The sequence below is a fragment of the Melanerpes formicivorus genome, unplaced genomic scaffold, assembly GCF_026170545.1.
Source record: "Melanerpes formicivorus ecotype bairdi unplaced genomic scaffold, bMelFor1.0.p_v2 SCAF_21, whole genome shotgun sequence".
Lineage (NCBI taxonomy): Eukaryota > Metazoa > Chordata > Aves > Piciformes > Picidae > Melanerpes > Melanerpes formicivorus.
In genome coordinates this window covers 6,791,588-6,817,437 of record NW_027142373.1, presented here as the reverse complement: position 1 = coordinate 6,817,437, position 25,850 = coordinate 6,791,588, and the positions used below count along the sequence as shown (strand labels likewise).

The 25,850-nt window shown below is 46.1% G+C and overlaps 1 protein-coding gene across 2 annotated transcripts in view; it reads left to right on the top strand.

The window, feature by feature from the left end:
• Positions 1 to 25,850, top strand: part of RPTOR (regulatory associated protein of MTOR complex 1) — a 178,123-nt gene that overhangs the window by 115,767 nt on the left and 36,506 nt on the right. For both annotated transcript variants that reach the window (XM_068151258.1, XM_068151257.1), the window contains exons 17-24: positions 456 to 596; positions 3,343 to 3,460; positions 4,901 to 5,041; positions 5,473 to 5,631; positions 13,117 to 13,235; positions 20,081 to 20,184; positions 21,145 to 21,328; positions 23,086 to 23,196. In XM_068151258.1, the coding sequence (XP_068007359.1) occupies positions 456 to 596; positions 3,343 to 3,460; positions 4,901 to 5,041; positions 5,473 to 5,631; positions 13,117 to 13,235; positions 20,081 to 20,184; positions 21,145 to 21,328; positions 23,086 to 23,196 (1,077 nt within the window). The remainder of the gene's footprint in view (positions 1 to 455; positions 597 to 3,342; positions 3,461 to 4,900; positions 5,042 to 5,472; positions 5,632 to 13,116; positions 13,236 to 20,080; positions 20,185 to 21,144; positions 21,329 to 23,085; positions 23,197 to 25,850) is intronic.

The following is a 25,850-nucleotide window of genomic DNA, read 5'->3' as shown; positions in this document are numbered from 1 at the left end:
GGAAAATCTTAATCGCAGAATGGTTTGAGTTGGAAGTGACCTCTAAAGGTCATCCAGTCCACCTCCCTCTGCAGTAAGCAGGGATGTCCTCAGCTAGATCTGATTGCCCAGAGCCCTGTCAAGCCTCACCTTGAATATCTCCAGGGGTGGGGCCTCAAACACCTCCCTAGGCAACCAGTTCCAGTGTTCCACCACCCTCATAGTAAAGAACCTGTTCCTCACATCCAATCTAGATCTGCTCTTCTCTAGTTTGAAGCCATTGCCCCTTGTCCTATCACTGCAGGCCTTTGCAAACAGTCTCTCTCCATCCTTCTTGCAGGCCCCCTTCAGGTACTGGAAGGCCTCTACTGTGTCTGCCTGGAGCCTTCTCTTCTCCAGGCTGAACACCCCCAGCTCCCTCAGCCTGCTTTCACGGGAGAGGTGCTCCAGCCCCCTGATCATTTTGTGTCCCCCAGGTTCGCTGTGCTGCAGTCTTTGCACTGGGAACGTTCGTGGGCAACTCAGCTGAGCGGACTGACCACTCCACCACCATCGACCACAACGTGGCCATGATGCTGGCCCAGCTCATCAACGACGGCAGCCCCATGGTCAGAAAGGTAGGGAAGAGCTGCGGGATGGCCAGCTGGGTGGGCTCATGCTGATGAGCTCTCTCCCAGGCCTCATCAGAGCATGCATTATGTACTAGACTGCTCAGTGAATTTGACTTACTTGGAAGTGTCTTTGTTTCATTGAGAAGACTTTTAACTTTGGTTCCTGATGACACCGATGGGAACAGCAGCACCAAGCCGCTGCTGGGGCTGAGGGCTCAGTGCTGAGCCTCACACTGCACGCTTTGGGGAGCGTTCTGGGATGCTCTGTATGGTAGTTTTAGGCTGATGCCTAGGAAAGTTTCCACAGATTATAGAATCATAGAATTGTTAGGGTTGGAAGGGACCTCAAGGATCATCTACTTCCAACCCCCCTGCCATGGGCAGGGACACTTTAAACTAGATCAAGTTGCTCAGAGCCACATCCAGCCTGGCCTTAACCTCCAGGGATGAGGTTTCTATCACCTCCCTGGGCAACCTGTTCCAGTGTCTCACCACCTTCGTGGTGAAGATTTTCTTCCTAACATCCAATCTGAATCTACCCATTTTTATTTTTGTTCCATTCCCTCTAGTCCTATCACTACCTGACACCCTAAAAAGTCCCCCCCCAGCTTTCTTGTAGGCCCCCTTAAGATACTGGAAGGCCACAATTAGGTCTCCTCAGAGCCTTCTCTTCTCCAGACTGAACAACCCCAACTCCCTCAGTCTGTCCTCACAGGAGAGATGCTCCAGCCCTCTAATCATCCTCGTGGCTCTTCTCTGGACAAGTGGTAGGACATAAATAAATTACCATTGGATGTAAAAGGGAAAATAATGATAAGGTCTAAATAATCCCATTGGTCTGATAACTAACATAAAGTTAGTTGTATAAATGAACTCTTACTCTTTTCAGCTTCTTGACTCTAGCAGATACCAGCTGGTAGCTTTTGCTTGGCTGTTGCTGACCTTGGCTGTGTTCTTGTGGCTAAGTACTAACAAGCTGCCCTCTGCTCTTCTCTCTCTCTGGGTTGGGGAGGAGAGAGCAGAGGTTGGGGAGCTGTTGGTAACCCCCTGGCTTTGTCCAGGGGGGTTCTTGTGTCGTTTATAAACTGTAAATGTTGTCTATTTTGTACATACTCATTGCATTTCATATTTCTAGATTTTGGTCTGCTTATAAATACAGCTCCATTTGCTTTCCAACTGAGCTGGTCTGCCAGTTTTATTTTGGGGGTAATTTCAACCCACCACACTCTTTGATCCACCTTCCCTTTTTGAAAGCCCACATTACGACGTTTCATTTAGTCTGCAGCATAAGAAGTCTGCTGGCAAGAATAATACAAGGAAAATAGTGTGTCAGCCTGGCTGGGTGATAAGATTGTTGTGCAGATCAAAATGCTGCTGCTGCTGCTGCTCAACTGTAGACCTTTGATTTTAGCTCATGTATCCCACTAAGCAAAGGTCTGAAACAGGAGTCACCATCTCAGGGAGTTGCGGGAATCTTTATATCCTGGGATTTTTGATGTAAAGAGAACGTGAAGACAGGAATAAAGAAGGAGCAATTACACTGAAGTCTCTTTCAGGTGCACAGAAGACTGAGAATTCTTGCTGGGTTGCTCTTCTGTTGATTACTGGTTTGATTGCAATATTTTATATTACAGGACCTCAGGGTTTAAGTGAAATAGCAACATGTTGCTAGAAACATGGAGTGTGTGGCAGTCCTAGGGGAGGAAGAGGAGAGGGAGTAAGAGTGCTTGGAGAGAACTTGAGAGTAACAAGATCTCACTGTGGGTTTAGAAAGCACAAGGACAGATGATAGACAAAGTAATTCTTCAGGTTTTGGAGAGTTACAATTTCTGATGCATCATTGTACATCAATAGTACATTAAAGACTTTTTGACACTCTGGCTTGTTCTTGATGGGTGTACTTAGGTATCCTAATGCTGGTGTTTACTTACCTGGAACATCAACACCCTGACAGTTGTCACCAGCATTGTGAGGGTTAGTTTTTGTTGTCTTCTTCCAAGCATTTAATCAGTTTAATTCAAGAGAGAGCTGCATGTCACACTGTATGCTGTTGGAGATTCATAAATTTCTCTTTTGGAGATTAATCTCCTGAACAGAGAACAGCAACCCAAACCAGTTCTCCACCTTTCCTGTTTGTTGTTTCCAAATGCCTTGAGCAAGTGGTACCTAATTGAGCGTCTGCACTTTACCTTCTCTTCCCCCACCAACCCAATAATTCAGGTCCTCATGTTGCAACTATGAGAATTACATAATGTTAGGGGTTGGAAGGGACCTAGAGTGGGTCAGAAGGAACAGACTGATGATCCTTTGGGGGTAGGGAGCAGTGTTCTCATGTTTGCTGCTGACACTGCAGGTCGGCATGAGACTGGTTCAGCAAAGGATTCAAGCACCAGAACTCTCCCTGGAAGAGCTGAGCCATGTCCCTAGGGACCTCTTGTCAGATTCTGTTTCCCTCAGCTCAGAGCAAATGTAGAACAGGCTGTAGGATGAGAGGTCTGCTCCATGTATGTGTGCAGCACAGGGAGAGGGTCAGACTATGCCACAGAGGGCTGAGGACAGCAATCCTCACATTCCTGGTCTAGCAGGAAACATCCCTGCTTCGTGGAAGGGGGTTGGAACTTAGGTTGATAAGGTCCCTTCCAACCCAAGCCAATCTATGATTCTATGACCATATTATTCTGTGTTTCCCTTGGAGCTTTTCTTCCTGACCTATGTAACCATCAGGTGCCTGTTTCTTCTGCTCTTCCCATAGGAGCTGGTGGTGGCTTTAAGTCACTTGGTGGTTCAGTATGAGAGCAATTTCTGCACTGTCGCCTTGCAGTTCATGGAAGAAGAGAAGAATTACCCTCTCCCTTCTCCAGCTGCCACAGGTGGGTGTTTGTGTGGGCAGGAAATGTGTAGCCTGAGAGTGCTTGGGAACTTGTATTTAAGGAGTTTGCCCAGCAGAATGAAATTCTTACTGGTGGTAATTAATCAAAGAGCACCTTTGCTGTAAAGTTGAGTGACATGGTGGGCAGCTCTCATGGCTCTTTATCTCTGTAGTATCGCTGGAGAAATTCATCCTCCACTGAGTTTCCATCTAAACACAGCTATAGCTCTCCAGCAAGTTGTAGAGCCTGAACACCCTGTCAAATTCGAAGGCATTCCCTTCAGTTCAAGACTGAAGTCTATTTGTCAAGGCAGCACACAGGCTCACCAGACTTTTTCCTTCTCCCCCCTGAAAAAATACCTGAAATTTCAATGTCATGTTGACCTGACGAGAAGCCTCACCACAGAACAATGGACCAACCATACTCTGTAAAGCAGCAGGCAAGAAGCAGTGAAGAGCTTTATGTTATGGTCCCATCCCTTTTGTTGTGTCTGTTGTTTTATGTGAGGAATGAAAAGCCCTCAGTGAAATTGTCGCTACCCTCATATTTTCTGTAGTTGTTAAGGACATTGGAAGTCTTGAAGGATAATGGGACTGTTGCAATGGAAACTTGGGAGACAAAAACATGTGCTGTCTCTGCAATGAGTAGTTTAATCTCCCTATTGTCTGAATAAATAAATCATATTGGAAAATAAGCTTCTCCCCATTTGTCCTTTTTGCTGCAGGAAATAAACATTGCCTGCAGTTTATACAGAGCTTTTCCTTATCTAAAAGAATCCTGAAGTATTTATAAGTAGGATGCACTGGAAGCATTGGTCCCACCACTGTCAGGCAGCTACTTCTGCAGTGAAATTAAACAGCTGCTCTGAAGCCTGTGGTGCTGTGTGTGTATTCAGGCATGAAAACAAGAAATTTTAGGAAATGAGAAATAATCCAGGTTGAGGATGACATAAAAGCTGAAACCAGGTCTGAAATTTGGTCAGGAACCCTGAAGTTTCATAACTCTTCATAATGAGAAAATTTAGTGGGTTTTTAATGAGCAGAAACAGACAGAAGCCTGCAAATGCTGCCTACTGAATGGTGTCTGCTGTAGCAGTGTGTCCTAGCACAGTGTCTGGGCAATGGCCCAGCACTAACCTGGAGAGAGGAGCCATTGTGCCTCTATGGATAGCCTTCAGGCACTGGCAAGGCTCAGTTCACCTGGTTTTACTGGAGGCAACAAAATCACAACCTCAACAGCAGAGACACATGGTCCTTGCTGATCATGTGCATAGAGGTTCCTTTGTCATACCCCATTCTGGTTAACCTAATGGACAATGACTGAATTCTGTTCATATTTGGTTACATATTTGCTGGGAAATAGCCAAAAGGCTGTGACTGGTTTTTTGCTGGTTTTGTTTGGTTTTTTAACATCTGTAATTGCTAAGTTTTGCATCCACAGAGGGTGGGAGTTTGACACCGGTGCGAGATGGTCCTTGTACACCCAGGCTGCGCTCTGTCAGCTCCTACGGGAACATCCGAGCAGTTACCACAGCTAGGAACCTGAACAAGTCCTTGCAGAACCTCAGCCTGAATGAAGAATGTAAGAAAGATTTGAAAATTCTTTCATTTTTGACTCTATCTCCTCTTTAGCCCCTCTCTTGCAAGCCAGGAAATGCCCCATGCAAGCCAGCAGAGCCAAAGCTTACACTTTAGCCCAGATTATCCAGCTGCCAGCTCTGAGGGATTAGATAAGAAGCCCCCTCATAATTAGTTTCAATTTTCTGGTCATTAGTATTGATTTTTCTGAGTGTTTGGATACTAACTTGGTGCCTCCCAACTTCCCAGCAGCACATGGATTTTTAACTGAATCTTTTCTGCCTCCTTGGTGCTTACTCTAAGTGTTTAAAGGGGGATATTGTGGCTTTGCCTGCACCTTCATTGAGCGTTGTAGGATTTAGAAAAGGGGCCGCTATGCCTGGCTGAAAAATCTTCTCTCATCAGTTCCTGTTTCAGCATCTTTTCTTTTGGCAGCTGGAAGCTCTGTTGCATTTTCTCCTGGGAATCTCAGCACCAGCAGCAGCGCCAGCAGCACCTTGGGCAGCCCTGAGAATGAAGAGTACATCCTGTCCTTTGAGACTATTGACAAGATGAGACGAGTCAGCTCTTACTCTTCTCTGAATTCACTAATAGGTGAGTGAAACCCTCCTACCCTTCCTTTTCTGTCCTCTTCCTTCACATGCTTCCACTAGCTTTTGTGGAAATTTTGGATCTTAGCTCCCACTGAATCCTACTGCAAAATACATTGTTGTAGCACTAGATGTGTGCTCTTGTGTTTGGCTGGCTACCTGCAGAGCAGAGTTTCTCCTGGTCTGATGGAAGGCCTGGAAATGAGAAGTTTTGGCTCTAGTGGCATGCCTCCCTACAGTGGACAGCAGTCCTATTAGGAATTTGAGCACAGAATGCAGCATCTAAAGGAATTTCACACCCACTGTGGTTTCACTGGGTATAGAACAAAAGCAAGGACTCCCTCTCCCTGGACAGCAGCTGGGTACATTGGCACTAACTGCTTCCCTGGGTTATTTTTCCAGTGGTTTGTGTTTCTGTACAGCCTCTTTACTGTGTTACTCACCCAAGGAAGTCTTACCTAGCTAATTTCCCAGGTGGGTTTATATGTACATTGTTAAAACAGGATATAAAAAAGAAGCAATCCCAGGCTCTGCCTCAAAAGCAAGAAGAGTGTGTCATAGACATCTGCTGCTGTGCAAAAAGTTTCATGACTGAGCCTGCTGCCTCCAATCCCCTCTCCCCTCTGACGTCACTAACAGCACTCAACTTTTTAACACCACTCTACAGTCCTTTTCTCTCCCACCTTCTGACTCTCTGGGTAATGTACAAAGCTCTGCAGAGCAAAGTGCCAGAAGGAAGGGAAATTTGCCTTGTATTTATGCAGCACGTGGCTGGTTGGTGTGTAATGGATTATTTGCATTTCTTTTGTAGAACAAAACTGGAGTGTTTATACTGAGCTAGTTCAACTCAGTTCCTTTCAATAACTTTCCCAGTCATGCCTGACTGCTACTGTAGCATTGCTTTGAAGCTTGAGGAGGGGAGATTTACACTGGATATTAGAAAGAAATGCTGTAAAAGTAAGGATGGTGAGGCACTTGAACAGGTTGTTCAGGGAGGTCACAAATGTCCCCTCCCTGGAGGTGGTCAAGGCCAGAGGAGGCCACAAAGATGGTCAGAGAGCTGGAGAACCTCCCCTGTGGAGACAGGCTGAGAGAGTTGTGGCTGTTCTGCCTGGAGAAAATAAGGCTCTGGGGAAGACTTTAGAGCAGCCTTCCAGTACCTGAAAGGGGCTACAAGAATGCCAGAAGGGACTTTTTCCAAGGGCTTGTAGTGATAGGATGAGAGGGAATGGATTAAAGCTTGAAGAGGGCAGATTGAGACTGGAGATGAGGAAGAAATTCTTGACAGTGAGGGTGGTGAGATACTGGAACAGGTTGCCCAGGGAGGTCCTGGATGCCCCCTCCCTGGGTGTGTTTAAAGCCAGGTTGGATGAGGCTTTGAGCAGCAGGAGGATTGGAACTGGATGATCTTTTCCAACCTAAACCATTCTGTGAATCTGTGAGTCTATGAACATGCAGAAGGACCCAGCTTCTGGAACAGTCTCCTCCTGTGCAGCAGAGAAATGCTGGGGGAAGCTTCTGCATTTTCTTTGTAGTCAGTAAATGTGCCCATAATTTTCTAGCCTTCAAAAATCAGTAGAAAAATCCAAGTGGTGTAACTGAGAGAGTTGGCACCTACCTGAGTGATAGACTTGCCTTGAGTGAAGGAATGTTTTGTTCTACTCTGTATTTTCTAAGAATAATGGAGATTTGGCTCTCTTGAGTTGAAAGATTCTGGGATTGTAAATCCTGAGCCCCTGTGGCATTTAAAATAATGTGTTCCTTAGAAATTTGATCAATTAGTTTGCTTTTGATTGTAGGTAAGGAAATTGGCTCTAATGAGAAATGACAGGAATGTTAGGAAATGTCTCTCCCTGTTAAGCTGGGACTTGAGTTTTCCCATTTCCACTGGTGCACACTGGAGTCTGCCTGATGGCTTGAGCATGTCTCAAGGGCTTTACAGTACAGCTGGAAAAGAATCTAGAGGTGAGCTGGAGATGAGTGAAGGAGACCTAGGAAAACAAAAAGAGCAGTTCTCTAAAGCCTCCCTCATTCCTATTCAGTCAGAGGAGCTCTGACTGAATATCCAGCTGGAAACGACAGAGCTTATAGAAGTGTTTAAAATTCATAACTCACACAGAATCCCATTACCTTCAGCATTTGGCTGCTGAAAGCCAGGCTTTTTTCATTTCTACTGAAGAATCACCATCTTCTAGCCTGCTCTCTCCTGCTCCCCAAGGAAAGAGATTTCAAAATGCCATCAGCTCCAGCCACCCTGAGTAGCGCTGCAGCTGCTGCACAGCCAGCCTGGGCTCACATTAACCCCTTTAAAGTTCTGGTGTACAATAAAATACTGCAACAGAGCCAGCAAGAGTGGGGTGCCTTGGAGAGGAGTCCACCTGGGTAAGAGGCTTGTCTTAACTGAAGAGATGGTTTGCTCTACTCTGTAATGGTGATTTGGCTCTGCATTAATGAGTGCCAAGTATTTGAGACAGAGCAGTAAAAAGGATGCTTTGGGCATTTGACTCAAAGCAAAGCAGAAATGTAGTCTGTAATAACAAACATAGAAGGTTGTCACCCCAGTTTAGTTCTGTGTTCTGTACTCTGCATTCTCTAGGCTGATTCAGGACTTTCTTCCTCTGTCACGATTTTAGGAGCACGGTGTTAGGGGAATTAGTCTGAACCACTTCATCCACTTCACACGGCAGCATCATAAGATGTACTTCTTCCCATAACCTCGAGGAAAACCTCTCAGTTCCTCCTTCTGCCACTTTACAAACAGCTTCTTAGCTGACAGTAGGCCAAATGTCCCTGTCTAGTGCCCCCTCTCCACTCCCAGTGCAACACATAATTTTAGTCAAGGTGTGCAGTTTTCTGGCAGGCTGTTCCTTGGCCAGGCAGTCCTGTTACCAGAAGAGACATTTATTCCTGGCCCACATTTTCAAGCTGGCAAGAGGCAGTTTTTTTGGTTAGTCAACAAAGACATCAGCTTGCATGGGAAGCTGAGCCTTGCTGCTTTTGCTATACAACTAGTCATTAATCTTGGTGTCCTGGAAATGTTTCATTTAGTTTAGTTTTAAGACAGGAAAAAGGAAGGAATTAAGATGGGGGGTTTTACGTACCTTGAGGCTAATTATTCATATCCAAACTGCATGATTAAAGTCTTTGTCCTACAGAGAGCATTGCTGGAAAGATTATATTAAGGAATGATCAAAGAGGGAGGAAAATAAATTTTGGAGCAGTGAAGTGCTGGGGAATTGTGCTCATTTTCAGCAGGAGAGTCTGGGGGCAGGAAACTATTTACCACATCACAGAATCCATCCTGAAGACTTGTCTTGAAGTACCACTTACAGCAGGAGGTTACTGCAGTGAGGATGAGGAGGGTGAAAGATGTGGGTGGACAGTGACCTGCAGCAGATAAGAGACTGAGTGTTGGGACAGAGTTGGGACACTGTAGAGCCTCCTTCTCCAACAATAGACAATATATTTAAATACACAGAAACAGTAAGAAGTAACTGATCAGCCAGAGGTGTTTGTAAATAGTAACTTGCACAGTAGCAAAATGCAGGGATCTGCATCATGTTTGGAAGTGGAAGCTTGAGGTAGAGGCTGGTCATGATGGGCTGCTTTCATGTTGGCTATGACAGCCCTGCTCCAGGGCAACGTTTCCTGCTCCAAGGGAACATATTTTTTCCTAACAAGCTGATTCTCTTTTCTGTTGCAACACGAGAAAGCTCCTGCTTTGCCCTTAGAGTCACCAGCAGGGGCTGGAGTGTGCAGGGGGCCCTTTGTGTGGCCCTGCTCAGAGACCAGCTTGCAGACTGGCAGATCTGTGCAAGAAATGTTGATGTGCTATTCCTCTGGGGAGCAGGCTGCTGTCCACGTTTGTCAAAGCAGAGTTCAGAGAGCGATCAGGATTTCAGAATGTTCTCTTCATCCGAGTAGCTCTCACAGCACCTCCTGTGTCACTCATTGGAAGAGGAGACGCTTGGGGGATGCACACTGACAAAGCAGGTGGCATTAGGGCTGATGGGAAGCAGATACTTGAGTCCTTGGGTACTCTTCAGTCTGAAATACTTCAGGTGCACGTTTCATTGTGTGCCAGTCTGAAACGCCTTTGGCTGCTGGTGGGAGCTGTCTCTGTCCAAGCTGTGTGGCTGTGCCAGGTCGGCTACCGGTCAGGTTTCGCTGCTGTGTTGGGTGGGGAGTGGTGGGCTGCATGCTGCACCTTCTCCTGCAGATCAAGGCATAGAATCACTGCAGTGATTTTTACAGGGGGTTAGAAAGAAGCCCTGTCAAAGCCTGGCAAATACAAAAAAAAACCCAAAAAAACGTTAGAATTCACTTCTGCATCCAGCTTGGTTCTACCCTGCATGTAGCCAGTGACCCAACTGCAGGACCTCAGCCAGGTGCCCTCCTCAGGGCCACTCCACAGTGCTTGCTGTTAAATTGAACTAACAGTTCTGCGCATGCAAAGAAAATCAAAGTCATCAGTAAAGGCAGGCAGTTTATTTTCTACATTCTTAGTGAACAGGAATAATTTTGTAACCATAAATCTGTACTGCAAGGTCCATTTAACTGACTTTGAATCAGGCTGACTAATTACAGAGCTGTCTGCTTAGATTAACACTCTGGCCCCCGTGCTCCGCTCTTTGTTTGCATCTCCTGGATGGTTTTTTTTTGCATTTTAGTCCATTACATGCGATCAAGCTGCTGTTCCTTCTGCCACCTCTGCTGCCTTCCATTATCCCACTGCCTCAGTGCTGAGGTTTTTACAAGGGGCTGTGTCAGATGTGTCACTGATTTGAATCAGTAAGACGGGTGGGGGGAGGATGGCAGAAGAAAGGACCAGTCCTTCGAGCACCAGCTCTGAGCTCAAGATGCCTTTGTAGAAATTCCCTCTGTTCTTTTCAAAGGCTGTTGAGTGAATGAGAAATTGCACTGGCGCAGTTCTGGTTTAAATTTGGTGTTTTTTCATGAAGCTCAGATGTATAAAAAATGTTCCTGGGTTTTTGTTGTGTTTCTTTTTCCTTCATGACTGCGTCATGAACGAGGTGGTTATCAGAGACCCTGGGAAATCTGATGGGTACCCTCTTGCTCTCCCTTTCCTTTTGCTGTGTTTCAAGGGCTTTGAAAGAAATGAAGCCATTCAGATTTCCCATTGGTCCTTATGTAACTTCTGCACAGGACCAAATGTGGGAGGTAGAGCTCTGAGCAGACCTCAGATGACTTTACCTGGGCTAGCTGCTTCAGCTGCCGGGGCTTTTTTCCTCCCACAGCTTGTAGCACTTAGTCTCTCTCCCTCTCTTCTTCTTCATCTTCCCCCTTTCCCTTTTTACTTTCCCTAGTAATAGAAACTTCCAGGATGAAAGTGGCAGTTGTAAAAGTAGAACATAAATGGTCAGAAGCCTGTCAAAATCAGACCAATGTTGTATTACCAGTCTTTAGGGCCAGGAGGCCTAACCCTCTTCTGAGCCCAGACTTGATTGTGTACTGATATCTTCTTTATTTGAAACACAAGAGCTCCTGAAGCAGGCATTGGCTTTTGCCTGGCATGAGCTAAGCCAAAACCTGAACTTAGAGAGTCATAGAATCCTTGAGATCAGAAAAGATCCCCAAGATCATCATGTCCAACAACTAACCCAACACAACCATGCCCACTACATCATGTCCCAAAGTGCCTTCTCCCCATGGTTTTTGAATGCCTCAGGGATGGTGACTCCACCACCTCCCTGGGTAGCCTCTTCCAATGCCTGACCACTCTTCCAGTAAAGACATTCTTCCTAATACCTATCCTAAACCTCTCCTAGTGCAACCTGAGGCCATTTCCTCTCTTCCTATCTCTTGTTGCTTGGGAGAAGAGACCAACACTCACAGCTTGGATCTGCACTGTTCTGAATCAGTTCTGCTCAACTTGTGCTTACTGTGCTCACACATTCCTTGATTTTGGGCTTGTTCCTTGACTTGGGGCTGTATTCTCAGATGGCATAAACCAAATCTGACAGATCAGTGTCGTTTGACTGTGCTGCATGTTGACAGCTGTTACTGCTTTTTCAGATTATCAACTTCTTCATTTTTCCTGAGTGAGTCTGACTTTGTTGTGTCTGCCAGGCCCTGTATCTTCCCTGCCTTGGAAAAGGTGGCATTAGCTATTGTACAGCTGCCCTTCAGCAAATGGGCAGGATTGTCCAAGCAGGGTTGTCATTAATGTTTGTGAGATTTCTGCGTGAAGCTCTATAAGCAGATACCACTGGGAAAATCCTTTGGATATTGGCTGAGTAGGAGACCCTTTCCTTTAGGGGTTAGGAGAGAGGATGGAGTTAGCTTGTTGCCTTTGCATTTTGCAGAATGCTTTGTCACACGCTGGGGAACTTTTCTGGCAGGAGAAAGAGTCCCTTGGCTAACACAGACAAGCATGAAGTGCATCATGAGTGTGCCTGAAGGTCCTTACTGTGCACTACTTGCCTTCTTTAGCCAAAGTTCAGGACTGCACTGTCCCCAGCCTTACCTTCTGTGGGTCTGAGTATCAGTTTTAGCAGCTCTGCAAGGTGAGAAGCATCTTGCTGACCAAGGGACCCTTTCTTCTGAGCTTAACAGTTTATATTTAGATGCCTCCAGAAACATGAAAGGAAAATGCAGCAACAGCTTGATCTGTCATTTACCATTGATTGTGACTCATCTGAAATCCCCATTTTAGTTCCTTTTATTTTGTTACTGCAACCACTTTAATATTGTCCAAATGGCTCAGCTCCCAAATGATGATGTTACAAATATTAGGCATTGTGAGGGTTAGAAGAAAGAATTGCAACACATTCAAGGCTCACCTCAAAGCTGCAAAATGAAATGTTCACAGAATTTTGACAGTTGTTCTTCATTTGCTTTGTACTTTGAATCTGTCTGTCCCTTCTGCTGAAATACCAGACAACAGATACTCTCCTTCAATAACAAATGGGCAATTGAGGAGCTGATACCAATGACAACAGAAAGACTGAGTTAGACTTCACTGCTCCACTAAGGTCCTAAAGCTTTGTTTTTAACATTTAAATGTTTAGTAAACTTGTAGGATACATAAAACCCCTGAATGCTCAAGCTGAGTGTTAATGCTTAAACCAGCAATAAAAATAACCATAAAAATATAAGCCAGGAGCTGTGGGGTTTAGTAGTTTAGCTCAGGAAATCCAAAGCCATTTCCATTTGGCCTTTTCAGATGATTTGCTTCAGCAGCCTAGAAAAGGAGCAGTTTGACTGGCACTTCTTGAAGTAGTTTTTAATTCATTTTGCTTTTTCCCACTTTCATTTTTACAAGACCTTGCAGACTTCACAAAAATGGAGACAAGATGCCCGCAGAGGGTGTTTTGGAGCTCTTCTCTTGATGTTTTCTTAGATGTCATTGTGGTGTTTGGAGTTCTAATGAATTTTCTCACATTAAGATCAAAGACTTTGAGCTGATGGATTGTCATGTGCTGTGGGGTTTGGGGGTTGTTTTGGTTTATTATTATTATTATTTTAGGTGTGAGTTTCAACAGTGTTTATACCCAAATTTGGAGAGTGCTCCTGCACCTAGCTGCCGACCCCTACCCTGATGTCTCCGACTTGGCCATGAAAGTTCTCAACAGTATAGCCTACAAGGTATGCCTTTCTGTGCTCCTCTGTGTCTGGGAGGTTTTTGTGTCTTCATTTTTTTTTCATGCTTAGCCAAAATGTAGGCAGACTGAATCGGATAGGTCCACTGGAGGGCTCTGCCTAGCTCGGTCCTGATGCGTTGCAGAAAGAGCTTTTAATGTTTCAAGACGATAAACAACTCCTATGATCAGGTAAAAGAAATAAATGGGGGAGGGCCTGGGATGGTTTTAGCATATAAATTAGGTCCAGACCTTAGACAGTAGGTCGTGTTTAGAAGTCTACTTATCTAGATCAGTCCCTGGGAGAAACCTTAAATATACTTCATTAAATTATCCGTTTGCAAACTGATTTAGATTATGCAAGTGGGACTGGCCTGCAGACTGAAGCCACAACGGCTCTCCAATCCAGGTGAACTAGTACATGTGAGTCAGCATGCAGACACCCCTGCCACTACTCACCTCTGCAACCCAGGCCTAATCCACCTAAACCACCATCTTCATCACATTCCATCCTCCAAGGGTGACAAGATGTCCCTGGAGGCTGCCATCACTGCTGATTCAGAATTGCCAGCCTGAGGAGCTGTAGAAGCATCCTCACCTTCCACCCGAAACGAAGCACCAGGCCACCCCAGAACATCTTCTCACCTGCTGCCTTCCTCCTTCTGCCCTGGTTGGTGGTGTCAGAAAGCTGTGGGAACGCAGCCCTCCCCACATGCTTTCTAGTTGCTCTAGCATCAAGCCCATGAGCCATTGCAATGCAAGGTGACCTCTCTTACTGATCCATTTCCAGTGAATTACCCTAAATCTTCAGACTTAGGCTTCTAAGCTCAAGTTGCAGTAAGAGATGCCAGCATTGTGCACTACCATCTTAATGCCTTAGAGATTTCCTGCTTTGAAACCTGATTTTCTATTGAGAAAATAGTTACTTATTTGAACTCTTTTGTTTGTTTTAAATACATATATCAGGGAGTGGTAAAGTCCTGGGGTTTGGGAGAGAGAATTATTTCGGCAGTGGGGGCAACAAGGTCAGCCCTTCCCTGGTGGTGCAACAAATCACAGGCTGGAAATGCCAAAGTGAGGTGAATAGGAAAAGGGCAAGGTGAAAGATTTCCCTCCCTCTGCTCTAGATGCATGAAACTGTTTCAGTTTTGTGTTTTGGAGGGCTTTTTGCAAAATGAAATGTGAACACCTGCTAGGGGATTAAAAGGGCTGTAAAGGGGAACAAGATTGCGCTTCCTGTCTTAAATATTTCTTGGGACTCACTCCTTTGCTGGTGTGCTGAGCCCTATCCATATGAATATAGATATTGCTGTGCCCTGCAGATGCCTTCACGAGCACTGCTGTGGGGCTGCTCAGCCAGCAGGAGCTGTGATGGGTATCCATAGTGAATGTCATGGCTGGTTTGGTAAATTCTGTGGTGATTCAGATAAGTTTGGACCAAAATATACTGAATGTACAAAAGCTCAAGTGGATGGGTGTCATGCATCTCATGCTCTGCTTCTCAGACAGCTGCTCTGTCCCTGGCTTTCTAAGGCAATGGCTTTTCAAATGGTTTTGCAAACCAAGGAAAGAAGCATTCCCAGTTACAGAGATCCGTATCTGGGGATGCTTCAGTGAACAAAACTTCTTTGTTCTTCTTTGCCTTAGCCATAAAATCCATAAGGAAAGTCTTTAAATGTGCAGCTTGTCCGGCAGTGTGGGCAGCTGTGTGTGTGGCAGGCTCACTGCTGTGCACTTCAGGATACTGTGGGCTTTGCTTTGGCCAGAGCCACCTGGCCTAGGTGGCTTCTAAAAAGGCTTCTTTTTTAATTGAAAAAAAAAATAAAATGGAACCTCTCAACAGCCCACCAAAATGGAAATTAAGGCTTCAGGTCCTGGGTTATGATCTGGCCTTTATTAATTTCATTATGGACAAAGCTTCTGCTGTGAGCAGTGCTGCTGGGATTTACTGCCTGAGCTCTGTGTCTCTGCTGATCTGAGCTCAGACAGCTGATGGGAGTTGTCTCATGTGTCATGCAAATTAGTAACAATGAATTCTTTGCTAACTGTATCCTGAGATCTTTCCTTGGTGCTAATGGAGCTTTGTTGGATGTAAAAAGGAGCAGCCTGGTTGCTGCCCACAGGCCCTCTGGTCCTCCCCAGAATGTGCAAACAGTACTTTTTTTCCATGTTGTTTGAATTTCATCACTGAATGAAGAGAAAAGTTGATTTTCTTGCTTGAATGAAACTACTGCTTCAGGTGAAGGAAAGCACTTGAATATTCTAGGGTTGTAATCCCTTTACTCTAATTAATACACATTTCAGGGAACGAGAGGCTTCACTTTGTAGCTTGGACAGCTGAAGTTTCTTCTATTAACAGAATTGATCAAAACATGGTTCTGTGGTTTGCCTCTTAATGCTGAGCTTCCTAGCTCAAAGACCTGACCCCATTAGCCATGGGCTTGTACTGCTGGAGGGCATCTTCAGTGTTGGAGAAGTAAATATTTGGCCTCAAAATGTTGCCAAGCTCTGTGCTTTAAGTCTTTATGATTTGTAAGCATATTTTTCAGCAGGCAGGTGTTAGTCAGTTGCCCTGACAGGTGATCAGGAACACATGAAGAGTGCTGGGGCTGGAGAGCTTAGAGAAGTAAATGCTGTGATGCTTTTAGTCCCCTGCAGCAAAACATGGGGCCAGTGCTGTGAGTTTTGTGACTGTGCAGAAGTTTAGGTTATGAGTCTGCAGATGTGAAACAGTCATTTGCAAGGCACTGCAGGTGAGGTTAAGACCAGTCCTATTTGGTGTTTTTAACAGAGCCATGAGTATATATCTTTAACTACAGGAGGAGTATTGTGTCCAGTTCTGGGGTCCACAGTTCAGGAGGGACAGGGATGTACTAGAGAGTGTCCAGTGAAGGCTATGAGGATGATGAAGTGCCTGGAACATGTGTCTGATGAGGAAAGGCCTGGGGCTGGTTAGTCTGGAGAAGAGCAGTCTGAGAGCAGATCTTAGTAGTGTTTAGAAATATTTGAAGGGTGGGTGTCAAGAAGAAGGGGCCAGTCTCTCTTCAGTGGTGTCCAGTGATAGGACAGGGGACACAAACTGGAACACAGGATGTTCCACCACAACATGAGGAAACACTTCTTGGTGTGAGGCTGCTGGAGCCCCGGAGCAGGCTGCCCAGAGAGGTTGTGGAGTCTCCTTCCCTAGAGACTTACAAGACCCACTTGGATGCATTCCTGTGTGACCTGCCCTGGTGACCCTGCTTTGGCAGAGGGGTTGAACTGGATGATCTCCAGAGGTCCCTTCCAACCCCTGGCATTCTGTGATTGTGTGAACTCTAGGTGTCTTTAAGCAGGCTGATGTCTTTCTGAGCAGCCGGTGAGTAGGTTGCACAGACAGCGCCTGCTTCCTGGATGGGAAAGATGCTGTTTTGTTTCATGGGCTGATTAGACATTGCTAATTCTCACACAGATTGTGGCTGGGTTGTGACTTATATTTATGATGCAGATTGGAGTGGTCCAACTCTCATTCCCAGCCTGATCTTTTTAAAAAATCCAAACCATGCTGGGGTTTTTTTTTGAGTGTAGCAAAACAAACAATAAGGAGCCAGGAATCAGTGGTGGCCTTTGAAGGCTTTTTGAAAGCAGAGTTAATTAAGGAAAGTTCACTTCCTTCCAGATTGCTTCATCCAGCTGTTTTCAGTGGAGGGCTTGAGGCTGAATTATCCCAGGAGTTATTCCTCCATGATATCACTCCTTGGTTCAGGCTTTCCTGTGCCCAAACAAATAATCCTGACAGCCTGCTTGATTATTTTTTAATTTATTTCTTTTTAACCTGGAGTCAATTTGCAAAATTAGGACTTAGCATCTCCCTTCCTCAAAAGAGATGATTTGACTGGCAGAGGAGCAAATCCCCAGGAAATGGAGAGCTGCTGCTGCCTCCAGCAAAATCCACTGCCATGTCCCTGAACCTTCATGCTGCTCACTGCCCTCAGAACAGAAATTGCTTTTTTTTGTTTTTCCCTGGGCAGAGGCAGGCTCTCTGTGTGCCCCTGCAGCAAATTACCCTCAGCTGAACTTGGCCCTCTGCTGTGAAACAAGATGACATGACCTGTTCCAGGTGACAGAGACCTGACTGCAAGAATCTGAAAACAGAGCCTTCTGTGGCTAATTACAATTAGTTATGAATAATAATACTAATGTGTCACTGGTTACTAAATTGTTTCTACTTTCTTTCCATTCTCCCACGGAGGGATTGGCTGCCCCAGCCCTCTATAGTAGCATCTGCTCACCAGAGACCCTACTGCATTCCTAAGGGATGGAGAGCCAAGTGGCTTCTAGGACATCTCCCTCCTGCTTATGAAAAGGAGGAAAATTTCACATGAAGTGAACCTGTCTTGTACAAGGAGGCTGGCTCAGAGGGCAGCCAGGCTTACTGAAGGTCGTGGCACTTGCCTTCCCAGCAACCTGGGGCTTGCTGTGGTGTAGGTGTGACAGTCATCACCACCCCTACCCTTTGGAGCCAAAGAGGTGATGGGCAGGAGGGCTTGAACTCCTCCAAAGAGAGGGAGGTAAAAACCTTGATGGGCTGTTTGAGGAAGGGAAGAGCAGAGGTCATCTCAGAAGGCCTTTTGGCTCCCGCAGGGAGAGGGCAGGGTGCCTCCCAAATGCAAGCACTGCACACCTGGGCTTTGAGTGCAGCCAGATACTGTCGTTGAGGATGGTTGTTGGTTCTGCCTTGTTGAAGGCATTAGCTGATAAAAGGCTCCTGAGCTGTTTGCAGACACAGCTTTTGCTTTTGGAGTTCCCTGTGTTTTGGCAGCTGCTGGCCTTGCCTTCCTAGCCCTGTTTCAGCTGGATGCAAGCTCCAGTGTCATCACCTGGGAACCTTGTTCAGCTCTTGTGCTGTGAGATGTGGATTTCCTCAGTGTTGGGAGAGATGATAGAAGTCCCCTCGCTTGTGGCATAATTGTATTTGTCCCTTCAGGCTTTTCATGCCAAGTCTGGGGCTTCCTTTGAAAGTTATTGCAATATATGAGAGATTTCAACCATTTCACGGAAGGTACTTACAAGCTGCAGCTGAGGTCTGCTGTATGTGTATATAGATAGCTACACATATAAACACAGATAAATATATATATAGAATAGAATAAACCAGGTTGGAAGAGACCTTCAAGATCATCGCGTCCAACCTATCACCCAACACCACCCAATCAACTAACCCATGTAACCAAGCACCCTGTCAAGTCTCCTCCTGAACACCTCCAGTGACGGCGACTCCACCACCTCCCCAGGCAGTCCATTCCAATGGGCAATCACTCTCTCTGTGTAAAACTTCCTCCTGACCTCCAGCCTGAACTTCCCCTGGCGCAGCCTGAGACTGTGTCCTCTTGTTCTGATGCTGGCTGCCTGGGAGAAGAGACCAACCTCTGCCTGTTTACAACCTCCCTTCAGGTAGTTGTAGAGAGCAATAAGGTCACCCCTGAGTCTCCTCCTCTCCAGGCTAAGCAGCCCCAGCTCCCTCAGTCTTTCCTCATAGGGCTTGTGTTCCAAGCCCCTCACTAACTTCGTTGCCCTTCTCTGGACTCGCTCCAGCAAGTCAACCTCCTTCCTAAACTGAGGGGCCCAGAACTGGACACAGTACTTGAGGTGTGGCCTAACCAGTGCAGTGTACAGGGGCAGAATGACCTCCCTGCTCCTGCTGGCCACACTGTTCTTAATGCAGGCCAGGATGCCATTGGCCCTCTTGGCTGCCTGGGCACACTGCAGGCTCATGTTCATCCTACCATCAACCAGCACCCCCAGGTCCCTCTCTGCCTGGCTGCTCTCCAGCCACTCTGACCCCAGCCTGTAGCACTGCATGGGGTTGTTGTGGCCAATGTGCAGAACCCGGCACTTGGATGCGTTAAATCTCATGCCGTTGGACTCTGCCCATCTGTCCAGCCTGTCGAGGTCTCTCTGCAGAGCCTCTCTACCCTCTAGCAGATCAACTCCTGTGTGGTAGTGTAGAACAGGAAGAAAGGAGTCCATAAGCAGTGGAAGACTTCTCCCTTTCTCCAGGGAGGAATTGTTTGCATGGTGTGAGCAGCAAGCTCAGCCTGGAGGAGTGTGAGACAATGATGGAGCTGTCTGTGCACTTCTCACTGCCTTGCTTTGAGGTCTTTCCCAGGAGAAGGGGCAGCAATTTCTCAGGCTCTTTCAGAAACAGTTCTCTTGTAGTGGCCAAGTGCCAGGGTACTGTTCTGGAGAAGGGCTGGCTGTGTCTTCTAGAGCTTGGAGCACACCAGCTGTGCCAATCACCTGCCTCGCCCCTAAGGTTGTGGTGCTGCTGAAAAGTTCTACTCTTGTTAGGGGAGGTGGAGCAGCACAGGAGTCAGTTTCAGGCAGCTGTGGGATTTATGAGGAGAGCTGTGACTCAGATGTGAAATCAGGGTCAGAATGCTGTTTGATTTATGGTTGTGGTTAGAGCTGCAGTCTTCTGTGGTGAGACGGGAGGAAAAGCCTGGCTGCTGCAGGGGAAGCCCCTGGGCTGCCTGCCTGGGGCAGCTCAGTTCGAGGTGCTGGTCAAGGTTGTAGCTGCAACTGATGCAAGGAAAAGGCTTCTGTGTTAGTTAAAGCCATTTCCCTGTAAGTAACAGCAGGACACTTTCGGGTAAGTGTTTTCTGGCTAAAAAAAGTAGTAAAATCATCTTGCGTGTTGGGAGCTGCACAGGAGCCTTATCTCACATACATTTTTAAACACACAAACACACTGATAGAGCTTTAACTTCATTCAACCCCAGGTGTGCAATTCTATTAGATAACAAACAACTGTGGGTGGTGCTTTGCAGTCTTGGCTCTTCTGGACTCTGCTGTGTGTTTTTTTATCTCTAGGCAACAGTAAATGCTCGTCCCCAGCGGATCCTCGACACCTCCTCCCTGACTCAGTCTGCCCCAGCCAGCCCCACCAACAAGGGCATGCACATCCACCAAGTTGGGTAAGCCAGCACTGCTTTCTAGCACCCTGCCGTAGCAGGTTTAGGTGCTCCCTGACAGTCACTGCACAAGCAGCCATCCCAGTTAACTGCACCAGAGAGTGTGGGCAAGCCCAGGTCTTGGTATAGCTCTGGTAAGGTGCTCAGAAATAAAGGGCTTGGGAAAAGGTGGGCAGTGAGATCTTGGTTTGCTTTTTCGGACACAAGAGTAACCAGCCAGACTAGGTATCTGAAGGTGAATTGAGAGGAAGAGCTGGCTGCTGCTGGTTCTATTGATTACTGTGTGGGATCCACTTTTCCTGTTGAAGTCTGATCTCTATTCTCAGCACTTCCAGCTGCTACAAACCAGGGTTAGCTGGTGGTCAACAAGCGACACCTAAACTGCAGGGAAGTTGAGATCATGGGATGGGCAAAGCTGGGACTGGAAAATTAGGCTATTTCCCAAAGCCTGCTCTCCAAGAGAAAACACCATGCTTGAGATCTAGCAGTCCTGTAACCAGTGTGACCAGCAGGGTTCACAGTTGGAATGGAGGGCCCAGAACAGCACAGTGATGTTATTAGTGTTTCCTGACAGTGCAACCAAATTGTGCAGTTTGATAAATCATAGAATCAGTGTGTGAATTGAGATGCATTCTATGGGCTGACAGGACTCCCAATGTCCCCACTGACACTGGCACTGACACTGCCTTAGGTCAGACATGGACCTGTGGACAGGTTGACCTTCATGTTTCCAAAACGTTGATTTTCTTACCCTCAGTCTGCTGCTGGCACAGTCAGGGTTGACTTTTGTTGTGGGTGTGTATGTGTTCTGGGGCAGCAGGGGGATTGCGTTGCTTTGGGTTTGGTTTTGTAGAAGCAGCACAGCAGTGAGGTACAAATTTTACAAGAAATAAACAAAATAAAAGCAACCTAATTCACTTGTCCAGTAATACCTAAATGCTTCCCCTCTTTTTTGGTCTTTAGAGGGTCACCTCCGACTACCAGTACGAGCAGCTCCAGCCTGACGAACGATGTGACAAAGCAGCCGGTCAATCGGGACATCACATCTGTAAGACCTGCCAATGTTGGCAACATGGGGGTCCAGTATACTCCCCACTCCCACCAGTTCCCCAGGACAAGGAAAATGTTTGACAAAGGGCCAGAACAGGTAAGGAGACTTTCCTCTCACATCTGTCTACATCCCCTCTCCGCTGGCTTTTGTTACGCATTCCGGTCCTTGTGGTTGGTTTCAACATATCTCTCGTTTGTCTCTAGCTGCTGTTAACTCCAGAGTGGCTTCCTCTAACCAGTAAAATTAAAACTGATTCATTTTTTTCCCCCTCAGGGATAAATTTTGGTTTATAGCTTTTGATACAGCATTATTCACTTCTGCTGCTAGGAAGTGTTTAATCAGAGTTGATTACTCTTTAATAAACATTCGTCTGCCTGAGCAATAACAGAATTGGATATGTGACCCTCAGATGCTTGTCCTCCAACCTGAGCAAAGCAGGGACTAAGAAGGGAAAAGGGGAGATTCCTCTTCCTTTAACATACAAACTGGCATCATTCTTGATAGGTGCTCCTGCACCAGAGTGTTCACCTTCTTTCCAGCAGCCTCTGCCTGCTATGCACAAGGGAGGATGTGAGCCCAAGCTATTAAAATACTCAGAAGACCAAAGCTCATTACAGGTTGCCCTGCTGGAGAAGAGCTGATCTGTGAAGAGCTGTGAGGACCTCTGGGAGGAACAGCAGTGAGTCCTCAGCCTCAAGCCAGCAAATGTTGTGCATACATTTTAGTGTTCTGAAGTCAGGTACTGGGCATTTTTCCATTCAGAGAAGCATGAAGGGCTGGTATGGTGCCAAGTAGAGCAATCAGTCAGGTTTTAGTATGCACTAAAGATTTGGAATTACCTTCAGATGACTTCAGATGAGTTATATCAGATGAATGTGGTTGAGTCCAAACACATTTGGACATGCTTGCAGCCATCACTTCAAGACAGAGACTGCTTATCAGTGGTCCACGTTCTTCAGGATTCAGCCATCTGGCAATAGTTTTGTGCTGCCTCTCCCTCCACTTCAACACATTTCCAGGATTTTCTGTGGATGGGAGGAAACTGAGAAGGAGCAGATGTGCTCTGCTCCCTGTACTAATGGATGAAGCATGATGGAGACAGGCCATTGATCCTTCTTTCCTCCCTCCTGGTGCTGTGAAAGGGCAGGACCCTCCCATCTGAAGCTGTGAGGCCACAGGATGAGTGGACAGCACAGCTCTTGGGTGTTCTGACTGCTGACCAGGAACTGCTCTTCACTCTCTACTTACTCTGGCATTTCTGCCTTTCTTTAATGAGTGATCTCACAGAAGTTCCCAGACATGGGCAGTCAAAAATGTTGAAACCTTAGCAGAAACACTTTCACCTCTCACAGGGATGGCAGCACTGGCCTGGCTCCTGTTTCTGAAAAACTGGGTGAAATCTGGGTGAATGGAGTAGCCTTTCCCTTTTCCTTTTGGATGTCTCCTTTGGATACTCCCTGCATATATACCCTGATGTGAAGCTGTGTCTGGCTGTTCTTTATCCTGAATCATCTTCACTGCTCCACTGTTTCTCATGCCAGATGCTTGGGGGAGACCGTGAGAAAACTCACTCTGGGACTTCACTGTGATGAAACACTGATGCTTCAGCCCTGATTCACACAGTAGCCTGATTATGTCCTGTGCACATGAGGGGATTTGCACATTCCCAAAGAGTTAATGCAATGACAGTGATCTTTTAAGGTAGATGTCAAAATTCTACATCCTTAGCAATGTCTTTGAGCCTTTTTCTGCCTGGTGATGTGTTGAGGGAAATGCAGGTATTGCTGTGTGTGCAGCTTGCTCAGGTGAATGGGTGGGATGTGGGTTTAAGCTGCTGCTCTCTGTCTGGACAGACGACCGACGATGCCGATGACACCGTGGGACACAAAAGCTTCATTTCGGCCACGGTGCAGACAGGGTTTTGCGACTGGAGTGCAAAGTATTTTGCTCAGCCAGTGATGAAGGTAATGCTCACTGCTCTTCTGTGCATGCTTTCTGAATCCTAGCTCTGTAGCTCTCAGAGAGTGCCGGTGTCCTGAGCATAGGCAACAGCCTTTCCCTCTTCTTTGTGCCTTCCTTTTTTTTCGGTCTGGGGAGGGAAAGTAATGGACTAACTTGTGCCATGGCACTCTGGGGTGCTGGGGTGCTTGTAAAGAGAGAAGAAATCATCAGAGGGAGCAGAAGAGTCAGGGACAGATAGGACAGTGGTGTGTTACTAGGGAAGGATCCCAGACCAAAAGCCCTGCATCCCATGGAGTACATTCAGGAAAGAATACAGAAATGAAGAGAGGTTCTGTAGTCAGCCTAGATGATGCACAGTTGCAGGTTGTGTTGCAGAGTTGTTTCGTTTTAAATGTTGTGCTTGTCTATGTATTGAAAATTGAGTCATAGTAAAAGTTCATTGCTTTTTTAAAATAGAAATAAATGAGTAAGGAAAGTCCTTTAGTCTAGAAAGGGCTGTGAGAGGCTGGAGAAGAAGTGATGTTGTTTGCTTTCTGACATTCTGGCTGAATTTTCTGGCTGTGGCAATGCTAAAACAAGGAGAGAAATGGTGGTGACTGCTGCTCTGTATGAAGGCCCTGGAATCCCAGTGGCACTGGGAACACTCCCTCCACTCCAAGTCAGCCTTGACTCTGCATTTGAGTTTGACTTCAGAGCTGTTCCCTGCTGACAGATACTCTTTAGACACCTTTATCCTGAAAAAAAGAAAGAAAGTGAGAATGACTGGACATCCACCTGGCTGCCTGGGGGCAACTTTCAAAGCAGCATTGTTGGATTTTGGTTTTTAAAGTGAAAAAAAGCCCACAAAAAAACAGTGCTGTTATGGCAAAGAATGAGGCTGGTAATGCCAAATGTCCACTGAGATCCTTTCAGAAGTGTGTTCTGGTAAATAGGTTTTATATGAAGCAAGAGATACACTGAAGCCTTGTTCTGGGGAAAGAAATTAAAAGGAAAACAGAGCTCTTAATAGGTGGGCAGAGATTGTCAGTGACTGGGAAGATAAATTGTTAGATTCTCAGAATCTTTTAGCCAAAGATCAGGTTTCAAATTTAAGTATGAAATGAAACCAAGCAGTAAATTTTACCTTTCCTAATTGAACCCGGCAAGGCAAGGCTGCAGGTACCCTGGGAGGCCAGCAGCACAAACCAGAACACAACTTTCAGCTTCGTTTCTTGGAGGTATTGCAGTTTCTGTGAGTAATAATGCACTGGCTGCATTAATGCCATTGCCTGAGCAACTCTGCAACAGATGGTTGTATCCAGCCACTGATATTTAAATCTTCATCATGAGGAAATTGTCCCTTTTTTGAGCTGTCTCAGCCAGGAATTGCCATGGAGCCATCAGTCACTGCTCCTTCCACTCTTTAGGCATGTTAGAGTTTGGTGGTGAGGTGAGGTAATTGCCCTCAGGTTTAAGGGTATCAGAAAAGTAGTTACATGGCAGCCAGTTTCTGTATAGCTTTGATTTCTTTAGAGAATTACCAGGAGGAAAGACTAGATGGTGAAATGATTGCCTGACACTTCCTCAGCTGCTGGGGAAATTAACTTTCTTCTGATATCATTAGCAGAATAATTCATTAGGAAATACATCTGGCCTGTGGGGCTTGTTTGCTTGGTCAAGCTTTAAACCAGGATTTTTTTTTCCTCTCATGAAGATGAGTTTTGGTGTCTTGATTCAAATCCAGAAGAGAGTATGAGAGGAGGAGGAGGAGGGAGGATGTTGTTCCTTCTCTTAGTTCTTATTAAAAGCATTTGTCTGCTTTTTAAGGAAAGCTCTTCCCAGTGAAGAGGGGTGTCTTTATTAATAAAATCAATCATCTTAGACAGCCATTCAAAGGCAGCTTCAATGGTTGGATGAGGAGCTCTGATGTGCATGTGTATGGATTTACTACTTCATGTGCATAAAGCAGAGGAAATGCTTTAGGGGAGGAAGTAAAAAATGTGGTGCATTCCTGTACTAATTTACAGAAGCCAGGGAAGGGGAGTCATGAAAATTGGGGATTTCCCTGCGTCCCAGTGAGTCCCAGAGTGTTCCGTGTCTCACCCTGAGAATTAAGGTGCTGCAGACTGCACCACATGCACAGCGCTCTGTCTCTGCAGCTTTTACTAGCAGAGCAGGAGCGTGTGTGGCAGAGAGGGTTCTTTTAACAGTTTCCTAAGTGTTTTTGTTGTTTGGAACTGCTCTCTGACTGGGGCTGAGTTTTCTGAGCACAAACTGTCCTCCCAGCAGCGTTTCAGGTAGAGTCTGAGTGGAACAAAATCTATGTTTTCCAATAAAACAAGGAGGAGAATTGATTTTCCCATTACTTCTGTAAAGCAGCTTTAAAAGTCCACATAGAAGGTTTCTGTAGGAAACCTAGTGTGTTATCGTGTCCTAACAGGGAGTTACATGTAACTTGGGAATTAGAGGGGTTTGTGTGTGTGCAAGGGACAGGAAGGAGCTCTCTACAAGAGCTTTCTTTGGTGTTTCTTGATTGCTGCTCATATAATCAGGTAGGGCTGGCCATCTGGTGTCTCAGGTGCTGGCTGAGTTTCTGTAGCATGCTCCTCTCCTTGAATCCACTGTTCCTTCAGAAACAAGGAACAAACAGCCCTGGCTGGTGGCTGCTGTCTTTTGG